Consider the following 22,059-nt stretch of genomic DNA (forward strand, 5'->3'; position numbering starts at 1 on the left):
CTTAACAATTCTGGAGAAAGCCTCCAGAACTGACTTGGAGACGGGGTGCATTTTTTCCTTCTAATCAGGACCGGTCTTTAGTAAGTTTGCATAATCTTACTTTAAGAGTTTATTTCAAAGTTCAAAGGGATAAAATTCCCTGCAAGATTTCCTTTCAGCCTTCTTTCCTTACATAGCATGTTGAAGTGTGAGATATTTCTTCTAGTAACCTTTTTTTTTTTCCTTCTCACCATTTCTTTGGGGAAGATTTATTTGGATAAGGACTTTAAGGCATGAATGATGAATTGATTTTCCTAGTTTGTGTTTCATATTCCATCTCATCAGATTGGCTACTGTTAATTCCAGAACTAGTAATAACACTAAGGAAGTTAACCTGAAATATTTTTTAATTTTTTTTTTTTGCAAGGAGGGAGACTTTTCCCCCCTTTAAAAAAAAAAATTAGAGAATAAATAAAATACAACATTTCCATATACCACCCAACAGTTAACAGTTAACACTTGGATTGGTGTGGTACATTTGTTACAGTTGATGAAGGCATATTTTTATAATTGTAATACTAACTGTAGTCCGTGGTTTAACTTAGGGTTCACTGTTGGTTTTGTGCAGGTCCATGGATTTTTTTTTTTTTTTTAACTTTTATTCTACTGACTTATACACCTAAAATATCCCCCTTCTAATCACATTCAAATACATAATTCAGTTCTGTTAATTATCTTTACAATGTTGTGCTACCATCACCACCATCCATCGCCAGAAGTTTTCCGTTGTCCCAAATGGGAACTCTGTACATTTTAAGCTTTAATTCTCTATTCCCTACCTTACCCTGTCCCTTGCTTGCTAATATTCTTCTTTCTGACTATGTGTTTGCTTATTCAAATTATTTCATATCAGTGAGATCATGCAATATTTGTCCTTTTGTGTCTGGCTTATTTCACCCAACATGATGTCTTCAAAGTTCATCCATGTTGGCACATGTATCAGAACTTCGTTCCTCTTTAGAGGTGAATAATATTCCTTTTTCTGTCGGTACCACATTTTGTTTATTCATTCACCAGCTGAGGGACACTTGGGTCACTTCCATTTTTATGCAGAATAATTTGGCTGTGAACATTAGTGTGTAAATATCTAATTGAGTCCCTGCTTTCAGTTCTTTTGGGTCTATACCTAGAAGAGGGAGTGCCAGGTCATACGTTAATTCTATATGTAACTTTCTAAGGAACCTCCAAACTGTCTTCCACAGTGACTGTACCATTTTACTTTCCCACCAGCAAAAATGGGTGTTCCTGTTTCTCCACATCCTCTCTAACACTTACAATTCTCCATTTTTAAAAATGAACAGTAGCCATTTTAGTGGGTGTGAAATGGTATTTCATTGTGGTTTTGCTTTGCATTTGCCTAATGGCTAATGATATGGAACATCTTTTCATATGCTTTTTGGCCATTTATATATCTTTGGAGAAATGTCTATTGTATTATTTGTCTTTTTGTTGTCAAGTTGAGGTATTTCTTTCTTTATTTTTGGTATTAATCCCTTAGTGGATTTATGGTTTCCAAATATTTTCTCCCATTGTGTAGGTTGTTATTTTACTTTCATAATAAAATCCTTTGGTGCACAAAAGTTTTTAGTTTTCCTGAGGTACAGTTTATCTGCTGCTTCTTTCATTGCTTGTGCTTTGGGTGTAAAGTCTAAGAAACCATTGCCTAACACAAGGTCCTGAAGATGCTCCCCTACATTTTCTTCTAGGAGTTGACTAGTTCTGGCTCTTATATTTAGGCTGTTGATCCATTTTGAGTTGATTTTTGTATAAGGTAGGAGGTAGGGCTCTGCCTTCATTATTTTGCAAATGGAGATCTAGTTTTCCCAGTACTATTTATTGAAGAGATTATTATTTAGTTCACTTCTGTTGGTCTATGTGTATGTCCTTGTGCCAGTACTATGCTGTTTTGATTACTGTGGCTTTGTGATAATTTTAAGATTGGGAAATGTGAGTCCTCCAACTTGGGTCTTTTTCAAGATGGCTTTGGCTCTTAGGGGCCCCTTAGTCTTCCATTTAATTTGATGGTTGGCTTTTCGATTTCTACAAAGAAGGTTGTTGGAATTTCGATTGGGATTGCATTGAATCTGTAAATCACTTTGGGAAGAATTGATATCTTAACCATATTTAGTTTTCCAGTCAATGAACACAGAATGTCCTTCCATTTATTTAGGTCTGCTTTGAGTTTGTTTAGCAATGTTATGTAGTTTTCTGTGAACAAGTCTTTTACATCCTTTGTTAGATTATTTCCTAGATATTTGATTCTTTTAGTTGCTATTGTGAATGGATTTTTTTTCTTGATGTCGTCCTGAGATTGCTTAGTAGTAGTGTATAGAAACACTGCTGATTTTTATGCGTTGATCTTGTACCCACCGCTTTGTTTAACTCGTTTATTAGCTTTAATAGCTTTGTTGTGGATTTTGGGGGGCTTTCTAAATATAGGATCATATCATCTACAAATAGTGAAAGTTTTACTTCTCCTTTTCTGATTTGGATGCCTTTCATTTCTTTTTCTTACCTAATTGCTCTGGCCAGAAATTCCAGTATAATGTTGAGTAACATTGGTAACAGTGGGCATCCTTATCTTGTTCTTGGTCTTAGAGGGAAAGCTGTTAGTCTTTCACCTTAAAGTATGATATTAGCTGTGGGTTTTTCATATATGCTTTTTATCATGTTGAGGAGGTTTCCTTCTATTCTTTTTTTTTTTTTTTTTTTTTTACACAAAAATTAGGAATGTATTCAGTTACAAGCACACGAAAGCATACAGTAGTTTATACAAAGAGGAATTTTTTTTTTCTCCCCTAACAGGAATTCTGGAGGTAAATAGTTGGTGTTGTTTCGGTGAGCAAATAATATCAGAAATTATACTTCCATGTCTTGGTCCTTTCCTCATGTTCACAAGGTGGTTGCTGTAGCTCCAGCCAGCAGTATTGTTGTGCTACCATCTCCCAAAATTGTGTTCCAAACCACGCACTCCTGTCTTCTGTCACCCTGTAGTGCTCCCTTTAGTATTTCCTGTAGGACAGGTGTCTTGTTCACAAAGTCTCTCATTGTCTGTCTGTCAGAAAATATTTTGAGCTCTCCCTCATATTTGAAGAACAGCTTTGCTGGATATAGGATTCTTGGTTGGCGGTTTTTCTCTTTCAGTATCTTAAATATATCACACCACTTCCTTCTTGCCTCCATGGTTTCTGCTGAGAGATCCGCGAATAGTCTTATTAAGCTTCCTTTGTATGTAATGGATCTCTTCTCTTGCTGCTTTCAGGATTCTCTCTTTGTCTTTGACATTTGATAATCTGATTATTAAGTGTCTTGGCGTAGGCCTATTCATATCTCTTCTGTTTGGAGTACGCTGCGCTTCTTGGATCTGTAATTTTATGTCTTTCATAAGAGATGGGAAATTTTCATTAATTATTTCCTCTATTATTGCTTCTGCCCCCTTTCCCTTCTCTTCTCCTTCTGGGACACCAGTGATACGTACATTATTGTACTTTGTTTCATCCTTGAGTTCCCGGAGACGTTGCTCATATTTTTTCATTCTTTTCTCCATCTGCTCCTTTGCGTGTAGGCTTTCAGGTGTTTTGTTCTCCAGTTCCTGAGTGTTTTCTTCTGCCTCTTGAGATCTGCTGTTGTATGTTTCCATTGTGTCTTTTATCTCTTGTGTTGTGCCTTTCATTTCCATAGATTCTACTAGTTGTTTTTTTGAACTTTTGATTTCTGCCGTATATATGCCCAGTGTTTCCTTTACAGCCTCTATCTCTTTTGCAATATCTTCTCTAAACTTTTTGAGTTGATTTAGCATTAGTTGTTTAAATTTCTGTATCTCAGTTGAAGTGTACGTTTGTTCCTTTGACTGGGCCATAACTTTGTTTTTCTTAGTGTAGGTTGTAATTTTCTGTTGTCTAGGCATGGTTTCCTTGGTTATCCAAATCAGGTTTTCCCAGACCAGAACAGGCTCAGGTCCCAGAGGGAAGAAATATTCAGTATCTGGTTTCCCTGTGGGTGTGTCTTAGAAAATTGCTCCTCCCTTTGATGTCTCAGGTCACTGTGCTTTTCTGCCCAGCAGGTGATGCCTGTTAGCCTATAATTCTTGACTGGTGTGAGGAGGTATGGCCGTGTTCCCCAGGCTCTGGGGTCCGGTTCTGAATGGAAAGGGCCCCACCCCTTTCCTCCTAGAGAAGACAGACCCCTCAGGTGGAGGTCATTAGCATTTCAGTGGTCTCTCTCTCTGCTTGTGCTGTCTCCAGCCTTCCCCGAGTCACAGCCCTGGAAACTGAAAATGACTGGGGCTTTCTCCACTGAGCCGAAAAAGAAACAGATAGTCCCCTTCAGACCCAGTCCAAGGTGACCCTCCAGCTCTCCAAGGTCAGTCGTCACCCAAAGCCTCTGTCTGTTTTTTTGGGGCTGCGTACCTGTAGTGAGCAGTTCACACTCACTACTTAAAACCCCAGTTGGAGCTCAGCTGAGCTATATTTGCTTGCTGGAAGAGAGCTTCTCTCTGGTACCACGAGGCTTTGCAGCTCAGGCTATGGGGGAAGGGGTCTCATGACTTGGATCCGCAGGTTTTACTTACAGATTTTATGCTGTGTTCTCAGGCATTCCTCCCAATTCAGGTTGGTGTATGATAAGTGGATGGTCTCGTTTGTCCCCCTGCAGTTATTCTGGATTATTTACTAGTTGTTTCTGGTTTTTTGTAGTTGTTCCAGGGGGACTACTTAGCTTCCACTCCTCTCTATGCCGCCATCTTGCCCCGCTTTCCTTCTATTCTTATATTTCAAAATGTTTTTATCAAGGAAGGGTACTGGATTTTGCCAAAAGCTTTTTCTGTGTCAATGAGATGATCATGTGTGTATGTGTGTATGTTTGTTTTCCCCTTAATTCTGTTAATGTGCTGTATTATCTGGTTTTCTTATGTTGAATCACCTTTGCATAACTGGGATAAATCCCACTTGTTCATGGTGTATAATTCTTTTAATGTGCTGTTGGATTTAGTTTGTTGGTATTTTATTGTGGATTTTTGCATCTGTATTCATAAGTGATATTGATCTGTAATTTTTCTCTTCTTGTGGTATCTTTATCTGACTTTCATATGAGGGTAATGTTGGCCTCACAGAATGGATTGGAGAGTGTTTTCTCCTTTTCAGTTTTTTGGAAGATTTTGAGCAGGATTGGTGTTAATTCTTTTTGGAATTTTTGGTAAAATTTACCTGTGAAGCTATCTGGTCTTGGGCTTTTCTTTCTTGGGAGGTTTTTGATTACTGATTCAGTCTCTTTACTAATTATTGGTTTCTCTAGATCTTCTGTTTCTTCTTGAGTCAGTGTAGGTAGTTTGTGTGTTACTATGCATTTGTCCACTTCATCCAGGTTATCTAATTTGTTGGCCTACAGTTCTTCTTAGTATCCTTTTATAGTTCTTTTTTTTTAAATGGGTTGGGTAGTAGTGTCCCGCTCGTCATTTCTGTCTTTAGTTATTCATGTCCTCTCTCTTTTTTTCTTTATCAGTCTAGCTAATGTGTCAATTTTATTGATCTTTTTAGAGAACCACCTTTTGGTGGTGTTTATTTGCTCTCTCTCTCTCATTGTCTATTTCATTCATCTCCACTCTAACCTTTGTTATTTCTTTTCTTCTGCTCGCTTTTAGTTGTTTTGCCCTTCTTTTTCTAGATCCTCTAGTTGTGAGTTTAGGTCTTGACTGGAGACCTTTCTTTTTTAGTGTAAGCATTTAGAGCTCTAAGTTTCCCTGTAAGCACTGCCTGTGCTGCATCCCATAAGTTTTGGTATGCTGTGTTTTCATTTTCATTTGCCTCAAGATATTTCCTTATTTCCCTTGTGATTTCTTCTTTGACCTATTTGTTGTTCAGGAATGTGCTGTTTAATTTCCACAAATTTGTGGACTTGCCATTTCTCCCTCTCTTTTGATTTCTAATTTTATTCTTTTGTTGTCAGAAAAGATGTGTTGTATGATTTCAATTGTTTTTAACTTATTGGGACTTGTTTTTTTTTTTTTTTCCCCCATTCAATTAGTGTTTGTTGCATGTCTGATAAACACCAGAAATTTCCTCGGAGGGGAAAACAACAACAATAGTAACATAGACCTGCCCTTGTGGAGTATACAGTCTATTGGGGCAGACAGTCAGATATGAGACCACATGATGAACTTTATGATTGGGGAACAGGAGGATGTAGAGGAGCCCATGATGTAGAAAGCTTCCCAGGGATTGCCACATAGCCTGAAAGCTGAAGGAAAACCTAGGCAGGAGGGCAGAGGAAATAGCCTTTGCAAATCTTGGAGGTGAGGATCAAGAAGTTCAGTGTGGCTGAGTCATAGGACATGAGGAGTGTGGGGGGTATGGTGTGGAGGTGGGGGAGAAGTGGGAGATGGAAACACAAAGAATAAAGTGTGGACCATTTCATTTAAAAATGGTTAGGCTACCTACTAAGAATCTTGGGGAGCTATTGAAGTATTTTAGTGGTATATTAGCATAGTAAGATTGTGACCTAAGATATGATCTGTCATGCAGAATGATGTGCACTAAAGAAGAATGTGTAGTCTGCTGCAGTTAGGTGAAGTGTTCTGTATATTTCTTTAAGGTTTAATTGGTTTAGAGTATTATTCAGGTCTTGTATTTCCTTTTGATCTTCTTTCTGGATACTCGGCCCATTATTGAAAGTGGTGTATTAAAGTGTCTTACTTTTAAGTTAGAACTGCCTATTCAAATCTGTCAGTTTTTGCTGCAGATATTTTTTCATCTCTGCTGTTAGGTGAGTATATAATTGTTATGTCTTGTTGAATTGACCCCTTTATCAATATATTGTTACCATCTTTGGGCCTTTTAACAGGTTTTGACTTAAAGTCTATTTTTTCTGATATTACTATAGCTTCCCCAGCTGGCTTTTGGTTACTGCTTGCATTGTATATATTTTTTCCATCCATTAACTTTCAACCTACTTGTGTCTTTGAATTTAATTGGAATATCTTGTAAGTAGCATATGGTTGGATCGTGCTTTTTTTTAAAATCCATTCTGCCAATCTCTGCCTTTTGACTGGAGGGCTTAATCCATTTATATTTAAAGTCACTACTGATAATATAGAGTTTCTTTTGCCATTTTGCTTAGTCTTTAGTTTTACAACATTTTTGTCCCTTAATTCTTTCATGAAAGCTTCCTTTCGTATTTATTTGATTTTTTTTGTATTGTACCATGTTGAGTACCCTCTCATTTCCATCTGGATGGGGTTAAAATTTAACATCTTAAGTATTTAACAATCATATTTGATTTGATACTAACCTGACTTCAGTAGCATACACAGAAACTGTTCCTATGCCCTCTGTCCTCACCTTGTTTTGTACTTGTTACAAATTATATCTTTCTACATTGTGTATCCAAAGCCATAGAGTTATTGTTTTTTATGCATTTTCATTTCATTTTGGCTCTTGTATGGAGTAAGAAGTGAAGTTGCGTACCAAAAATTACAACATGATAGTACTGGAATTTTTAATTATCCAAATGGTTACCTTTATCAGAGGTCTTTACTTCTTCATGCCGCTTTGAACCACTGTTTAGTGTCCTTTTCTTTCAATCTAAAGAGCTCCCTTTGGCATTGCTTGTAGGGCATGTCTAGTGGGGATGAACTCCTCCCTTAGCTTTTGTTTACCTGGGAATGTCTTAATCTCTCCCTCATTTTTTTTTTTTTTTTTTTTTTTCCAAATACAAAATATATTCATTTCATCACAATCTCCCTCATTTTTGAAGTCTGCTGGATATGAAATTCTGGGTTGGCATTTGTTTTCTTCCAGCACTTGAAATATTTCAGTCCATTGCCTTCTTGCTGCCATGGTTTTTGATGAGAAATTGGAACTTAAATCTAATTGGGGCACCCTTGTACACAACACTATGTCTCTTGCAGCTTTCAGAACTCTCTCCTCCTTTGCATTCAATGGTTTGATCAGTATATGAGGGAACATATTTTTCTTCAAGGTTTTTCCTGTTCGATATTCTCTGGGCTTCTTGAATGTGCATACTCACTTCTTTTGCTAAGTTCAGGAAGTTTGCTGTCATTATTTCTTTGAATGTTCCTTCTGCCTGTTTTTTCTTTTTTCTCTTTCTGGGACTCCCATAATTTGTATTTTGGTATGCTTGATAGTATCCCAGAGCTCTCTTGGGCTATTTTCAATTTCTGTAATATTTTTTTTTTTCTGCTTCTCAGCCTGACTCATTTGAATTGTCTTTTCTTCAGGTTCACTAATTCTTCTGCCAGCTACAATCTGCTGTTGAAACCCTCCTGGGAGCTTTTCATATCCAGTAGTTCTGTTTGGTTCTGTTTGGTTAAAAATTTCTGTCTTTCTATTGAGTTTCTCATACTGTTCATTCATTGTTTTCCTGATATCCTTTAGTTCTTTCTCTATTTTCCTTCTTCTTCCCTTCTTCCCCTCCAGGGAAGTGAATTATAGTGTTCTTTTCTGGCATCAGCAAGCTATGCCAGGGGCTGGACTGTACTGCTGCCTGCCAAGTGAGTGGGCGATGGGTGATGGTAACCACTGTGTGGAGAGAGCAGTTTACTTGCATTTACCATAACTTACCAGCCTCTTCCTCCTGCTCATCCCTGGTTGCTGTATAGTGTTTTATTGGACTCTGAAGTTTGGATACAGTTGATTCAGACAGTTCCTGCCTGTTTAATAGTTGTTCTGGTAGAGGGACTGATTCTTGAATCTTCCTATTCCACCATCTTCCTATAATTCTTTGACTCTTATCTGAGATAAACTTTCAAACAACATTTTAAAAAAGTCTTTGTACAAAGATCCTGGAATAGGAATAAGCATAATTTTTTGGTACCTTGTGCATATCTTAAAAGAAATGAAGAATTTTCTAAGGCTTACTTTAGTATTGTTTAGGGAATATTTCCCTGATGGGAAGTATGATGAAGTACAGCAAAGGATAAGTGTTTAGGGTAAAGAAAATTTAACTCAATGAAGAAATGTTGTTTATTTGAAAATTGTCTGGGGCCTAGCTTGTACCAGCATTGAACTGAGATGTGGGCTGGTTTTCTGTAATGCCTTATCGAGCAGTTCTTTTTTCCTTGTCTTTTAGCTGCTGAGTTTAAAACTTTGATCAAATGTCACATGTAAGAGGATCTGAGAAACAAAGACTGTAATTGTTCAAAGTAAAATCATGGAAGGCCTGCTGGGAAAATTATTAATGTAGTCCAATATAATGCTGCGTAATAAGTGAAATCCCCCTCTGTAGATTCCCCCCTTCTCCCCCATTAAAAAAATATATTAATTCCTTCTTTGTTTTATTAATGCCAAACATTTCAGTACAAGTTCAGGCACAGCTTTGACCTTCAGAACTAGGGAAGGTAAAAGCATAAAGGGAGGGCTTGTGATGATTGTTTCTTCCATGTACTAGTAGGAATTATAATTTATATGTGTATTGTCATCTAGTTTATTGGACACACACAGACACAAAAAAAGAACCAGAGCAAGTACAGTATAATACTGCCTTCTTGAAAGCAGAAGCACTTGAGTATATCTTTCTCTTTCTTGCCCTGGGCAAAGTAGTGGAGGATTTTACTAACGTAAACTTTGAAGCCTCTTTCCGTATTATACCCATTTCAGATTATGCAGAAATAATTTGGCAAAATGATCCTTAGTTAAGAAAGAAATGTCACAAGTGAAAAAGTGTTCTGATTTCTGGATTTCTACAGTTTGAATGTCTGCTGTGGTCTATGAAACAGTGATTCCTAATTGCTAACTGTATGGGTTTTGTAGACCCGTTCTGGAGAGCCCATTCTGGAGCACAACACTCCCATTACAGTGGCCTGGACAGCAGTTAAATTCCTTTCTGGTTGAGGTTGCCAGGTTAGCTGGGTTGGCACTAATATTGGCAAAGATGTGATATGCCAACTTTACCCTAAGATACCCGGGTCCTCTGAGCTAAACAGATTTAGTGATTTTGTTTTAGATGTTTCACAGTAAGATAATTGGAGGTGACTCAGAAAATCTCTTCTGTGTCATGTAAATGCTAAATACCTGTTCATTGATTGATTTTATTTTTTATTCAAGATTATAATGATTAGGCAAGATGCCAAGACCAGATACGTTATTCTTTATTAACTTCAATTCTTTGTCCCCAAAAGAATTTGATTTTCTTTCTGGCTGAAGCAATTTAGTATATAATCCATAACATGCATCATTGTACTTGAAATCAACACAACCTTTAATTGGAGTGCAATGTCCTGCCTCTGTGCATAGCTAATCTCCATCTCCCAGCATTCAAACGTTAGCATGGTCTCCAGTGTTCTTTCTTATGTAGTGTACTTGGCTTCCTTCAGAAGACAACTAGTCTCTTACAGTTACACACATCCAGGCCCACCTACTGATTGTCTTCCCCGACATTTCAAGCAGACTCGAGGCGTTTACCAGAGTAGTGAGCATGGGTGTTTGTAGGGGTGTGGGGCATATGCAAACCACAGGAGGTGCTTTTTCAGATTCTGGTGACTGCAGCCTCTCTAGTGTCTCTCTTTAAGCCAGGAACTGCTTTGTTTTCAGGACCCATGCTAACCAGTGGAGCCAGATGGTCAGCCCTCAGGGCTGAGGCTGAGGAGAAAGTTACAGATCTTGGGGTATAGAATTTAAACTTTTCCATCCTAGCCATCCTTAGTTTCTTTGTTTACAGGTAATTGTTAAAAAAATTTAAAAAATAATAAAAAAAGGAAATATCAACATCTGGTTGAGATTCCCTTTCACTGTTATCTCTGGTGTTAGGAAACTTTTTTAGTGTTGCTAAGAGAATATATATCTGAATAGAGGAATACAAAGTTACTTGTTAGAAAAATTTGCACATAAACAAGCTTCAAAGTCTGTCCCATAATTCCACTTTTGCTTTTGGAGATTGGGTATTTGTAAGTTCCAACTTGCACAGCTGTAGATTTTGTTGGCTGAGTGCCTCTTTGCTCCATCTGAAGTTTTCCATAAACACCATTTTTGGCTGTGAGTCAAACATGCACACAGGTGCCCTTTTACTGCTCTCTCCTTAGGAAGTCCACTCAATTAGACCAGGCTAAAAAACCAATACTGCATTTTAATTTAACTTTTAGAAGAGTCCTGTTCACACTTAATACATTAAAACAGAGGCAATAAAATATTTAAAGGCCCTTTGGGGAAAATATTGATACATGTGATACATATTTATTTTAGCGCTTTTTACATGTCTTAAGTTACTTATTTGATATAAGAACATTAAATGTATTATTTGGATAGTGTAATTTGCTAATAAATGGCCATGTTTGCTATACTGAATAGAAAAAATATGTTTTAAATTAGTGTTTATCTTTAAATTTGTGTTTCTGTATCTTTTGGAGGTCATAGATGATGAAAGCTTTAGAGCTTTTTCCCTGGGGTGGGTGGAGATCATGCTGCATGCAGGCATGAAGTGTTCTTACAGTTTAAGGTTTCAGGGTCTTGAACTCACTCACTGACTGCAGGTGAGGAGTCTGGTTTAAATGTTAGTTTGTAAATTAGTTATATTTGCTTTCAAATCATCTTGTCCATAAATCTGTTAGATTTAAAGAACGAGGCGGCTAAAATATTGGGTCACTCAGTGTCATGGTGCTGCTGTTAGAGAAGCAGTAATGGGAGGAAGACTTTGACTTTGAAGTCTGAGAAGGGTCTTGTGCATGTCCCTCACTCATTTTAGACTTGGTCAATGTAGAATCCTAGACATTTTAGACATGAAGGTGATTTCAGATATAATCTTCCAAATTCCCCATGAAAGATTTTAGTATTAATTTTAAATTAATCATTAATACACAAATATATTGCCATCATTTAAAACAAAGCCAAAACCCAGATATAAAAGTTTTCTTTGGCACCCCTACCTTCCCACCCAAATTTACACAAACCTGTAATCTGGTTTTATAAAGGATTTATTTTAATGTTTTAGGGAAATTCTTGCACACAGTGTGATTTTTGGTTATATTAATAATACAGAATTGGAAATGTGTATTTTATTAGATGGGGTTTTTAAATTGAAGAAGTGGTCTTTAATTTTTTCAGGAGTATACATATTGAAATAATTTTGACAGGAAAATTAGGAGAAATTTAGTTCCGTCTTCCCCCTTTTTATCGATGTGATGGACTCTGGCTCTAAGATGTACCATGGCATGTCTGTTGTCCTTTCAGAGCTGTTTAGCCTCGGCCCCAGATGTTCCCCACCCTACTTCAGTTTTTCTAGAATTTCTGGTTGCTTCCAATGGCTCTAATTTGTGAACAAACACTAAAAATGTTGTACTGGTAATAAACCCTGGAATAGGGGTTCAGACACCTAGGTTCTGTTTCTGATTGGTTGGTCTCAGTTATGTGACCTTGGGTGGCCACCCCACAGATCTCCCTTTCCCTCCAGGAGCAGTTGAGGTACTGGCTGACTTGTCTCCTGTGATGGCTATGAGGGTTACTTGAGATACATCAGTGCAGTTTGTCAACAGTAGTGTATCAGGTCATTAGTTTACATGTCTGTCTTAGACTGTGAATCTGGAGGGCAGGCGCTGGGTCTCAGTCTCCTCTTTGTTATCCTGTGCCTCTAGTTGTGTTTGTTTATAGAGTTAGGCACTCATTTTAATGGGAAAGTAGCACTGTTTCTTCGGAATAATATTTGGTAGTATTTAATAAAGTTGTACATTTCTTTTGACCCAGCATTTCCACTCCTAGGTATATACCCAACAGAAATGCATACATTTGCTTACCAAAACTCATTTTCGAGAATGTTTATTCATAGCAGCACTATTCATAATAACAATATAGAAACAACCTAAATGCTCATCACAGTGGAATGGAGTAATATATTGCAGTATATTCATACAGTGAGATCCCTGTACAACAATACAAAAGAACAAACTGCTGTTTTATATAAATAATGTAGGTGAAACTTCCAAAATTTTTGGCGAAAGAAGCCAGATATAAAAGAGTATATTATATACTGTGCAATTCCATTTATACCAAAACGTTCAAAAGCAGGCAAACACTAATTTTGGGGGATTGAAGTCAAGATTGTGGTTACTTTGGGTAGAGTGATTGGGAAGGGGCATGAAGACTTAAGAGCTCTTGATGCTCTTCTTTTTAAAATCTTAGGTGATACTTACTTGGATATATTTGTGTTGTGAAAATTCAATGAATTGTACACTTTTGTTTTGTATATTTTTGGTCATAATGTTGTACTTGAATAAAAAGTTTGTTTTTAAGGATGAGTGAAGTCCAAATATTTAAAAGTTCCTGAATCCTTTTCACTCTGCTCTCCTCTTAATATGTGGGATGTGTTTGGCATGACAGAATTTTATTATTCTCGTTTTCCTTGGTTTATCAGAAAAGTGTAATCTATGTATTTCTATTGCAATTATTAATTCTGCAGTATTTGATACATCAAAAAGCATATTGCAGTTTTAGAAATTATTTTGTGAACACAAGCACTTGGTAACAAAATTTGAACTCCTGTGGTGTCAAATAGTGTCCATGTAAATTCACACTGCCCCACCACATCACACACAGATACGTATACGCATACACATACACATACACACAGTCTCTCTCAAATGCGAAATTGGATCCTCAGAATTGGAGCTTCAAGATCAGCATTCTTTTTTCAGTGCTGTGCTACTCTGTATCATCAAAATTTGCCTGAAATCCTTTGTGGAAAAGAATAGCATAGTCAGTCAAACTTTGTGAGATACAGCTTTTCCAAAAGATTGAGAATCACAAGATAGTTTTCAGTAAGTAGAAAAGCCCAGTTTTTTTCTTCCTATAATTTCCCTTTTTTTTCCCCACCCTATCTAATCCTCCAGTCCTTTATATTTTTCTTGTTCCTAGGTATTAATATGAAAGGTAATTCTAGGACTTGACAGTTACAAAGGAAGAGAAGCTGCCAGTTTAGTGAAAAAAAAAAAAAAGGCAAACAATTCACATTAATGGCAATAGAATCAGTAAACAACATAGATTTCTTAATGAAAAATTCTAATTTGAGCCACATTTGTATACCATTTTACACCAATTAAAATGGTAAACATTTTAAAAGGATAGCAGTACTTAATGTTGCTAGTATAAAATGGCTGGTGGTTTGATACTTTTTGGGGGGTGTGTGTGTGAAGGTATGTCAATGCATCAAGTCTGTCATTTGACCTAGTAATTCCACTCCTTTGAGTTTTTCCAGAAGAAATTGTTTTAAAAAGCAAGACATATAAACAGTTACTTCTTGTCCAATTATCTGTAGCTGGCAAAAAATTTGATATAAAGTAAATGTCCATGGGCAGTAATCTAGTACATAATGTTACAGCAAGGTATAACTAGTATGTGCTCATTTGTATTATTGGGAAGAATGTGTAATTACAAAGAAGTGTTTGCCATCATAAATGAAAAACAGATTACAGAATAGGAGGCATTCTGCAACTACATCAAAACATAAAGTTATATAAAAACTATTTGCAGGTTATTAGAATTTTAATTTTAAAATTGTGGGATTACAAGTATTTTTATTTTTAGTAACTTAATTTTTTTGCAGTTTATTATTTATTAGAAAATATTATAATGACCAGTTTTTGCTATGCTACATATTTTGCCATTAGTGCTGTTTTGCTTACTTTGGTACATCATTCCTTACTTCAAAGGCTTAGTGTAAAAGCCTGGCACTTCTGCCCTGTGATACCACTGTATTCCCAAGTGGGCACAGTGCCTGACATGTCAGCCTACTGTCGGTGATTAATGGGTGAAAAGCCATTCCTGCCATTTACCAGTTTGTACTAAATATTTGTTTTAAATTTTTTTCCCTTTTATAAGTATAGTTACATTTTTCAACTTACATTATAAATGTGATGCTTTGTAATATGGAATATCCTCTCTTATTCTGAGGAAGAGAGCCTGGAAGTTCTTTTAATCCTGTGAGGGTGGAATATGTCTGTCATTGAATCCATAAAGCTTGGTGCTTAGTGTGCAGTAAATATTTTTTGACCAAGCCAGAAGATGAAGATTTGAATCCTGTGTATGCTATTTAAAAAGTGTGTGATTTTAGTCAGTTCTCTGGGTTATCTTTTGTTTGTTTGAACCTTAATTGTCTCAGCTATAAAATGGAAAAAGTACCTTCTAATACTGAAGATAATTATGCAGATTAACTTAGATGAATAAGTGTATTTGTTATCTATGGCTGCATAACAAATTATCCCAAAACTTAGTGGCTGAAACAGCATACATTTATTATTTCACAGTTTCTGTGGGCCAGAACTCCAGGAGCGGCTTAGCACAGTGGTTCTGGCTCATGTCTCTCATGAGCCTGTAATTGTCAGCCAAGGTTGCAGTCGTCACTTAGGATTGGATCCACTTCCAAGCATCAGCCTCTGGAGAGGCTTTCTGTACTCATGTACCCAAATGGTTTCCCTTTCCCATCATTCTCAACTCCAGCACCCCATTGCTCTCCTGTGTAGCCGTAGATAAAAAATACAGATATATTTCAGTGTGAAAGGATTGCCAAGCTCCTCTAAATGAAAACAGCAAAGCTACAAAACAAAGTGTGTACATGCTGAGCGTAGTGTTTATGTGTGTGTGTGTGTGAATGAGGGATCTGTGTATACATGCATAAGTGTATCCGAGGAGATTTTTTGGAAAGCTATATAAGAAACCGTTGATGCTGGTTACTTCTGGGGTGTAAGAGAGAGGGTCTCGTGGAGGAGAAAGATTGATTTCACCTTTCATTGCAAGCAGTTTTTTTTTTTTTTTTTTGGTCTTGTTTTTAAGCAGTGTACATATACCTTTTATTTAAAAAAATTGCCCAATCTATGAACATTTAATTTTAGGAAATGTACACCTGTGTCTAATATATGCATATTTTCCACAGTTGTTTTATTTATTTTATTGACAGTGCCAGAAAATTGAAATGGACATATTTGCAGGACAGTTTGATTTGAGCAGTGATGTTTAGTTTTCAAAATCTTTACTGGCACATGCTCGTGTTTAATTAATTCTCTTATCTTCTTTACAGGGAGACCAAATTTTGAGGAAGGTGGACCGACATCAGTGGGGAGAAAGCATGAATTTATACGATCAGAAAGTGAAAATTGGCGTATCTTTAGAGAGGAACAAAATGGAGAAGATGAAGATGGAGGTTGGCGACTGGCTGGATCAAGAAGGGATGGAGAGAGGTGGCGGCCACACAGTCCTGGTAAGAATTATGTAGAGTAAAAGCACAAAGGGACTGAAATAGGTAAGGGCTTGGTGGAAATTGTTGAGTATTAAGTGTAAAAGATAAACTTTTTTATGTCTTATTATTTATGCCATCACACTTAGTCTTATTACAAAAAATTTCAGTGTAAAAATTTTTCATCACATCTGTTCAGTTGATTGAAATTATTTTTATTTTTCTGGGACAGATAGTGTGGTTTAATGGAAAGCACCTGCAAAGGACCCTGCCCTCAAACTGCAAAATGAGAGAGGGTTTCACTTGGTTCTGTTTAAATTCTTAAATCTTTTTCAACATTCTTTACAACTTATAAATCTATAATTATATGCTTACTTAAGAATATGTCCATTCCCCCAGTCCAAAAAAAAAAAAAAAAGGGTGTCTTTCCTACATAACAAAGGATTTATTCTTTCATTTATTTTCTCCTGATAATGATTAATGCTTATTTGGAGAGTAAACTTTAAACCCAGGTCAAAAAAACATAATCACAAGTTCAATTTTTTGTCCCTCTTAACTTTCAAAAAAGGAGTTAGAATAGTAGTGATTAGTCGTTTTTTTAAGTTCTTCTGTTTGACTTTTAAGCACGCTTCAAACTGTTCTTTGACATTAGATATGCTGGTAATTGAAGACACTGGTGCTTTGTGCTCAAGTTCATCCCCTACCAAAGTGCTGATTCCATGCCTCATGATAATCAGATGCAACTGTAGCTTGAGTCATGGGGTCATGCAGAATTTAAGCATACAAAAAATGTGTGCATGTCCTGTAAGTTTCTTATATATATTAATATTTTATCTATCAACCATTCTGCCAAGGAAGCTTACCTTAATAGAGGAAATTATAATCTTGTAAACTTTTTTACTTGTGTTTTAAAATCAAGTTATTAGCAAAACCACTAGTCTAGGTCTGAGTAAACATTATAGCAGCAGGCCCGCAGAGTGTTTTATGGAGTTGTAGTGGCTGCAAACATAGTAAAGTCGGTCTGTGAGTAGAGTTGGGATGCTGTGCCCCACATCCTCGTGGCTGCCTCTCTGGTGGCTTCTCTTTCATGAGCGGGCATTGTTTACATCACAGGTCCAGGTAATTCTCATCAGTCTGTGCCCCAGGCAACCAAGTGTTACAGTTCTCATCAAGGCCTCACGACATTTTGTGCTGAGCTTGCCTGGAAGCTGAAGGGTTTGTAGACTATGTTCCCAACAAGCATTCAGTGAAAGAATGGACAGGATCTGGGCTGAGAGAGAAGAAAAATTCCAGCTGATCAAAAACAAACAAGGTGAATGTTTTGGAAGATGAGCAGTGTTTCTGAGCCCAAATGTCTGATGTTGATTCTATTAAAGGGGGTTAAACAGAGTAAGATTTTAGTGTTATCTTCTACCATTGACCTGTGGCCCGGTAACTTAGATTTAGGGTAGGTTGTTGTCTTTTTCTCACCGTTTCTAATCATTTCTTCTCCCTAATAGTTGACTTTCATGTCAGTTTTGTCGTCAACTTGGCATTCTTCCAAAATTTTTGCCCCTGTATTTTTTCCTTTTAAGACAGTTTGGTGGCTTTGGGGATATATGGGGCTGAAAAAAAACACTAAATACGTTTTTTAAAAAGAAAACCATCTACTTTTTCAACCCAACATGTAGAAAGTTTAGTCTGATGATCGCAGTTGTTATAAGTTAACACTTAACATTTCTTAGACTTTAGCCATCTCTTATTAGGATTTGGAGTAAATTTTAAATGTAATATTTGGACTGATTTCATTTTATAAAAATAGTATCAAACTTTAACCCAGGTATAATGTTAGTAAGGCAGTGGTCAGCCTATATAAGCTGTGCTGCAGATCTAGTACCATTAGTTTCATGAAAAAAATTTATTGACTGTTGGTAAGATAACCAATTATGGAATACAGTTTTATTAAAGTAGAGCTGACATGTATGGGGATGGAAGTATTAAGGACAGCTAAGTAACCACTCCAGAGAGCTGAACTTAGGAAACTCAGGAAGAGGGAAACATAAGTGTCACTTGCCAGATGCCTGGAAGGATAGATTCGTATCATGGTGCATACTTATGGACTGTTTGGAAATGATAGTAGACAGAGTACTCTGGAATTCAACATTTGATCATGAGTATTTCTTTTGGGTGATGGCTCTAGGTTTATATTTAAGCAATCTGGTTATAAAATTCCTTAGCTTCTACAGAAGTAGTAAATAGTGACTTTTTTGATGTAGGTTGGGGCAGGAGAGTGTGGGAATAATGTTTTCTTCTCTTACCTTTTTGTGGGTAGCTTCTAAGATGCTACCTGTATCTGGTAATTTACAAATCATTTTGCTCTTTGATTTTCAGTTTGATTTTTAGATTGCTAGTTTTAGCAAATTGGGCCTCAGTAGTAAGAAAGTTTAACTTCAGCCACATTTCTTTTGTGTATCTCCCACAGAGAAAGCAATCAAGGGTAGAAAATTCTAATAGGTTAAAACCTGACTCTTTAGGCACTCTTTTAAAGTCAGGCTTGTCAGATTGTAACACAGTTTCCTTTTCTTTCTTTCTTCTACCATTCCTTTTTAATACGTTAAGTAGAATCTTTTATTCTTCATAGTCTTTTTCTTTTGGAAAGTAGATGCAATAAATAGTATGCTAGGGTGGATTTAGGAATGTCCCTGGGGGATATTGTGTGGAAGTAAAAACGCCCCACGGAGAGTTAAGAGATGAGAGAAAAGGGGAAGGAGAGTCAGCATGTTGTGGAAAAAAGAGAGGCTGTAGAATTACGTTCTGGTTCTGCTTTGCCATTATGCAAGTTACTTGAGCTCTTGGGGTTTTAGTTTCTTCTTCAACTATAAAATTAGGATAACGGGCTATATAATAAAACCTGTGTGACACCTCCCACTGCTACAATTCCATGACTAAATTGCGAATCAGGATCACAAATGGAAGCTTGGCACTAGCAAGTAGGCATGATGAGTTTGATGTTTGAATCGACACAGGAGCTGTGATAAACAGTGATACTCTCATGGGAAGAGAGAAAAATGCTTTATGACCTGCCCCAAGGGATGGTGTGAACCTCAGTATGAGATGCCTGGTACTGTACATCTGTGCTAGGTGTAGGCCATGTGAGTGGCTAATCAGCATTTTAATGAGATACCAAAAGTTTATTAAAAGTGCAGCTTTGAATAAAATGTCCTTTAAACTTGGTTTTAAAAAAATTTGTCTTTTAAGGTTTTAGAGTATGTCACATGGCTCAGTACTTAATGAAAATAAGTACTTTTGTCATTTAGTGATGGCATAAATACCCTAAATGCCAAATTTTATTTAGTTTACCTAGTTTTCTCAAGTTAATAGGTTGATCCATTTGAATTTGCTGTCTGGTGGTTTTGTCCTTTACTTTTAATCCACGGTTTTCTTTTTCCAACACTGTAATGAAATACTTCTAAGGTTTGTGTCCTGTTCCTCATCTCAGATGGCCCTCGTTCTGCAGGCTGGCGGGAACACATGGAACGACGGCGAAGGTTCGAATTTGAGTTTCGAGACCGAGACGATGACCGGGGCTATCGGAGGGTACGCTCTGGCAGTGGGAGCATAGACGATGACAGGGACAGCTTGCCTGAGTGGTGCTTAGAGGATGCTGATGAAGAAATGGGCACATTTGACTCATCGGGAGCATTCCTCTCTCTAAAGGTGAGGAATTTGTTTTCAGTGTCATGACAAGCAGTGACCTCCACCAAAGCCAGATTGGCTGGTGACCTTTAGTTTTATTTTCTTGCTACAGAAAGTGCAGAAGGAGCCTATACCAGAGGAGCAGGAGATGGACTTCAGGCCTGTGGAGGAGGGGGAGGAGTGCTCTGACTCTGAGGGGAGCCATAAGGAAGAAGCCAAAGAACAGGATCAGATGAATAAGAAAGAGAGCGAGAAAACAGATGGAGTAGGAGTTGGTAAGGCCCATTTTTGTCTTTCACTTTTTTCATCAAACCAAATTTTCCTCAATTGTTAATTCATGATTCCTTCATGTTACAGAAGCGAGTGAGGAAACATCCCAAACCTCTTCCTTGTCTGCTAGACCAGGTACTCCTTCAGACCATCAGCCTCAGGAAGTTCCACAGTTTGAGAGGAAAGAGGAACCCAAAACTGAGCAAACAGAAAAAGCTGAAGAGGAGAGTCGAATGGAAAATAGTCTGCCAACCAAAGTGCCTAGCAGAGGAGATGGTGTGTATTGTGGGAGTACACAAGCTAAAACAGGGTTCTACTGAGGCCAGTGATCACTTGATATGTTAGGCTTCTATTTATACCTTCTAGAACTGCTCTAGTAGGTGAATTATTGGAGTTGATTTTTTTTTTTTTTTTTTTTAAACCAGGAAACCTGGTCAAACAGTGCTTCCCACATTGCAGCTACCTCCGAAGTCAACAAAAGAGAGATTCTGCAAGGGTTGACATAGCCAACTGACAGTGTAGCAATCTGGGTTGGGAAAACTCTGCATTAGTTTGATTCCCATAGGAAACAGTTACCTTTTTTTCATGTGATGGCTGTATATGTGCCCAGACTAAATTGCCAGATGATACCATGATGAGCCATGAATCCAAAAGAGGCAGGAAAGAGAACTTGGACGAACTCATGAAAGTCTGTCACTGCTGCTAGAGAATAAGCTTAAAGTATAGCTCCTACTTATACTAAAAATAGCTTTAACTGTTTTTAGCTAATGTTACAGTATTGATTTTAAGTTGTTCATACACTTTAGTAGGCAGTATTAATTGTCATTACCATATTTAAAAATGACATTGTAATGCTTAATGTTGAAGGGTTCATAGTTTGATTCATTCGCCATATAAATTTATAACTTTTAACATGGCTTACAAGACCCTTCATGGTTAAACATCTTTCTCTGCAGCTTCAGCTCTAAGGAGTTTCAGTCTCCCTCAGACTCTGCTCTGCAGCCTCACAGTCTTTCACATTCTGAAATGTGCCCTGTTCTCTTGCCTCCATGCCTTAGTGTGTGTTGTTCTCTATACCTTTTTTCCCCCCAAAGCCCTTGTTTCTTAAACAACAGGCACTATTCCTAACATAACATCACTGTATTATAAAGATTCATTTATTGTTTTTTTCCCCAGTAGACTGAAATATTCTGAGAGCTTAAACCAGGAATTTCTTGTCAGTTTTTATGTCTGGAACATAGCTGAATGAATGAATGAATGCTTGAAGCAAGCAAGTATTTGAATCTCTACCGCAGATAATCAGGCTCTGTGAGAATACAGCTTGGAACCTGTTTAATTTGTAGTGGTTTTTCAGCTGTTGTGTGCCCCAGAATTACTTGTGTCACTTCTCTTGAATGTGCATGGCTGAGCCTAGTAGATTTTAGGATGACTGACATCCATGCATGTCTGTTTTGAGAAAGCATCATAGATGTGCATTAAAGGTTGGAACTTTAGATTTATAGTCTGTAAGGGAGATGGAGCATGTGTATATCAAAAAATCTAGGGCAAAAAGTAATGTCCCACTGTTAGGGGACTTCTGGAATGCTTTAGAAGGCATTTAGTCTTTGAGCTCATCTTGGAATAATAAGTCAAATTTGGGGCTAGGTATAGCTGGATAAATTGGAGAGCTGCTTTTGGAGGGCTCCCCTTTTGTTAGGGAGCAGTGAAAGCAAAGGTGAGGAGGTGGGGCTGCTTCAGGCACAGGCACACGTTTTTATTTAGATGAAGTGTGAGGTGTGAAAAGAATGGTGGGAAACCTGATTGGAACATGGTTTGGCAGCTGTGTGTAGGGTGGTTTGTTGTGATGATAGGTAGGCTGTGGTAGATAGATAGGTGACCTGTTGGGCTCCTGCAGATTCACTGAGTGTA

The 22,059-nt window shown here is 37.3% G+C and overlaps 1 protein-coding gene across 6 annotated transcripts in view; it reads left to right on the forward strand.

The window, feature by feature from the left end:
- The window catches only part of GIGYF2 (GRB10 interacting GYF protein 2), a 146,414-nt gene that overhangs the window by 82,677 nt on the left and 41,678 nt on the right, over positions 1-22,059 (forward strand). For 5 of the 6 annotated variants that reach the window (XM_037848545.1, XM_037848550.1, XM_037848547.1 and 2 more), the window contains 4 exons: positions 16,051-16,230; positions 19,685-19,902; positions 19,994-20,156; positions 20,239-20,427. In XM_037848545.1, the coding sequence (XP_037704473.1) occupies positions 16,051-16,230; positions 19,685-19,902; positions 19,994-20,156; positions 20,239-20,427 (750 nt within the window). The remainder of the gene's footprint in view (positions 1-16,050; positions 16,231-19,684; positions 19,903-19,993; positions 20,157-20,238; positions 20,428-22,059) is intronic. The other variant, XM_037848548.1, reaches the window with a different exon arrangement.

The sequence above is a fragment of the Choloepus didactylus genome, chromosome 9 (genome assembly GCF_015220235.1).
Source record: "Choloepus didactylus isolate mChoDid1 chromosome 9, mChoDid1.pri, whole genome shotgun sequence".
NCBI lineage: Eukaryota > Metazoa > Chordata > Mammalia > Pilosa > Megalonychidae > Choloepus > Choloepus didactylus.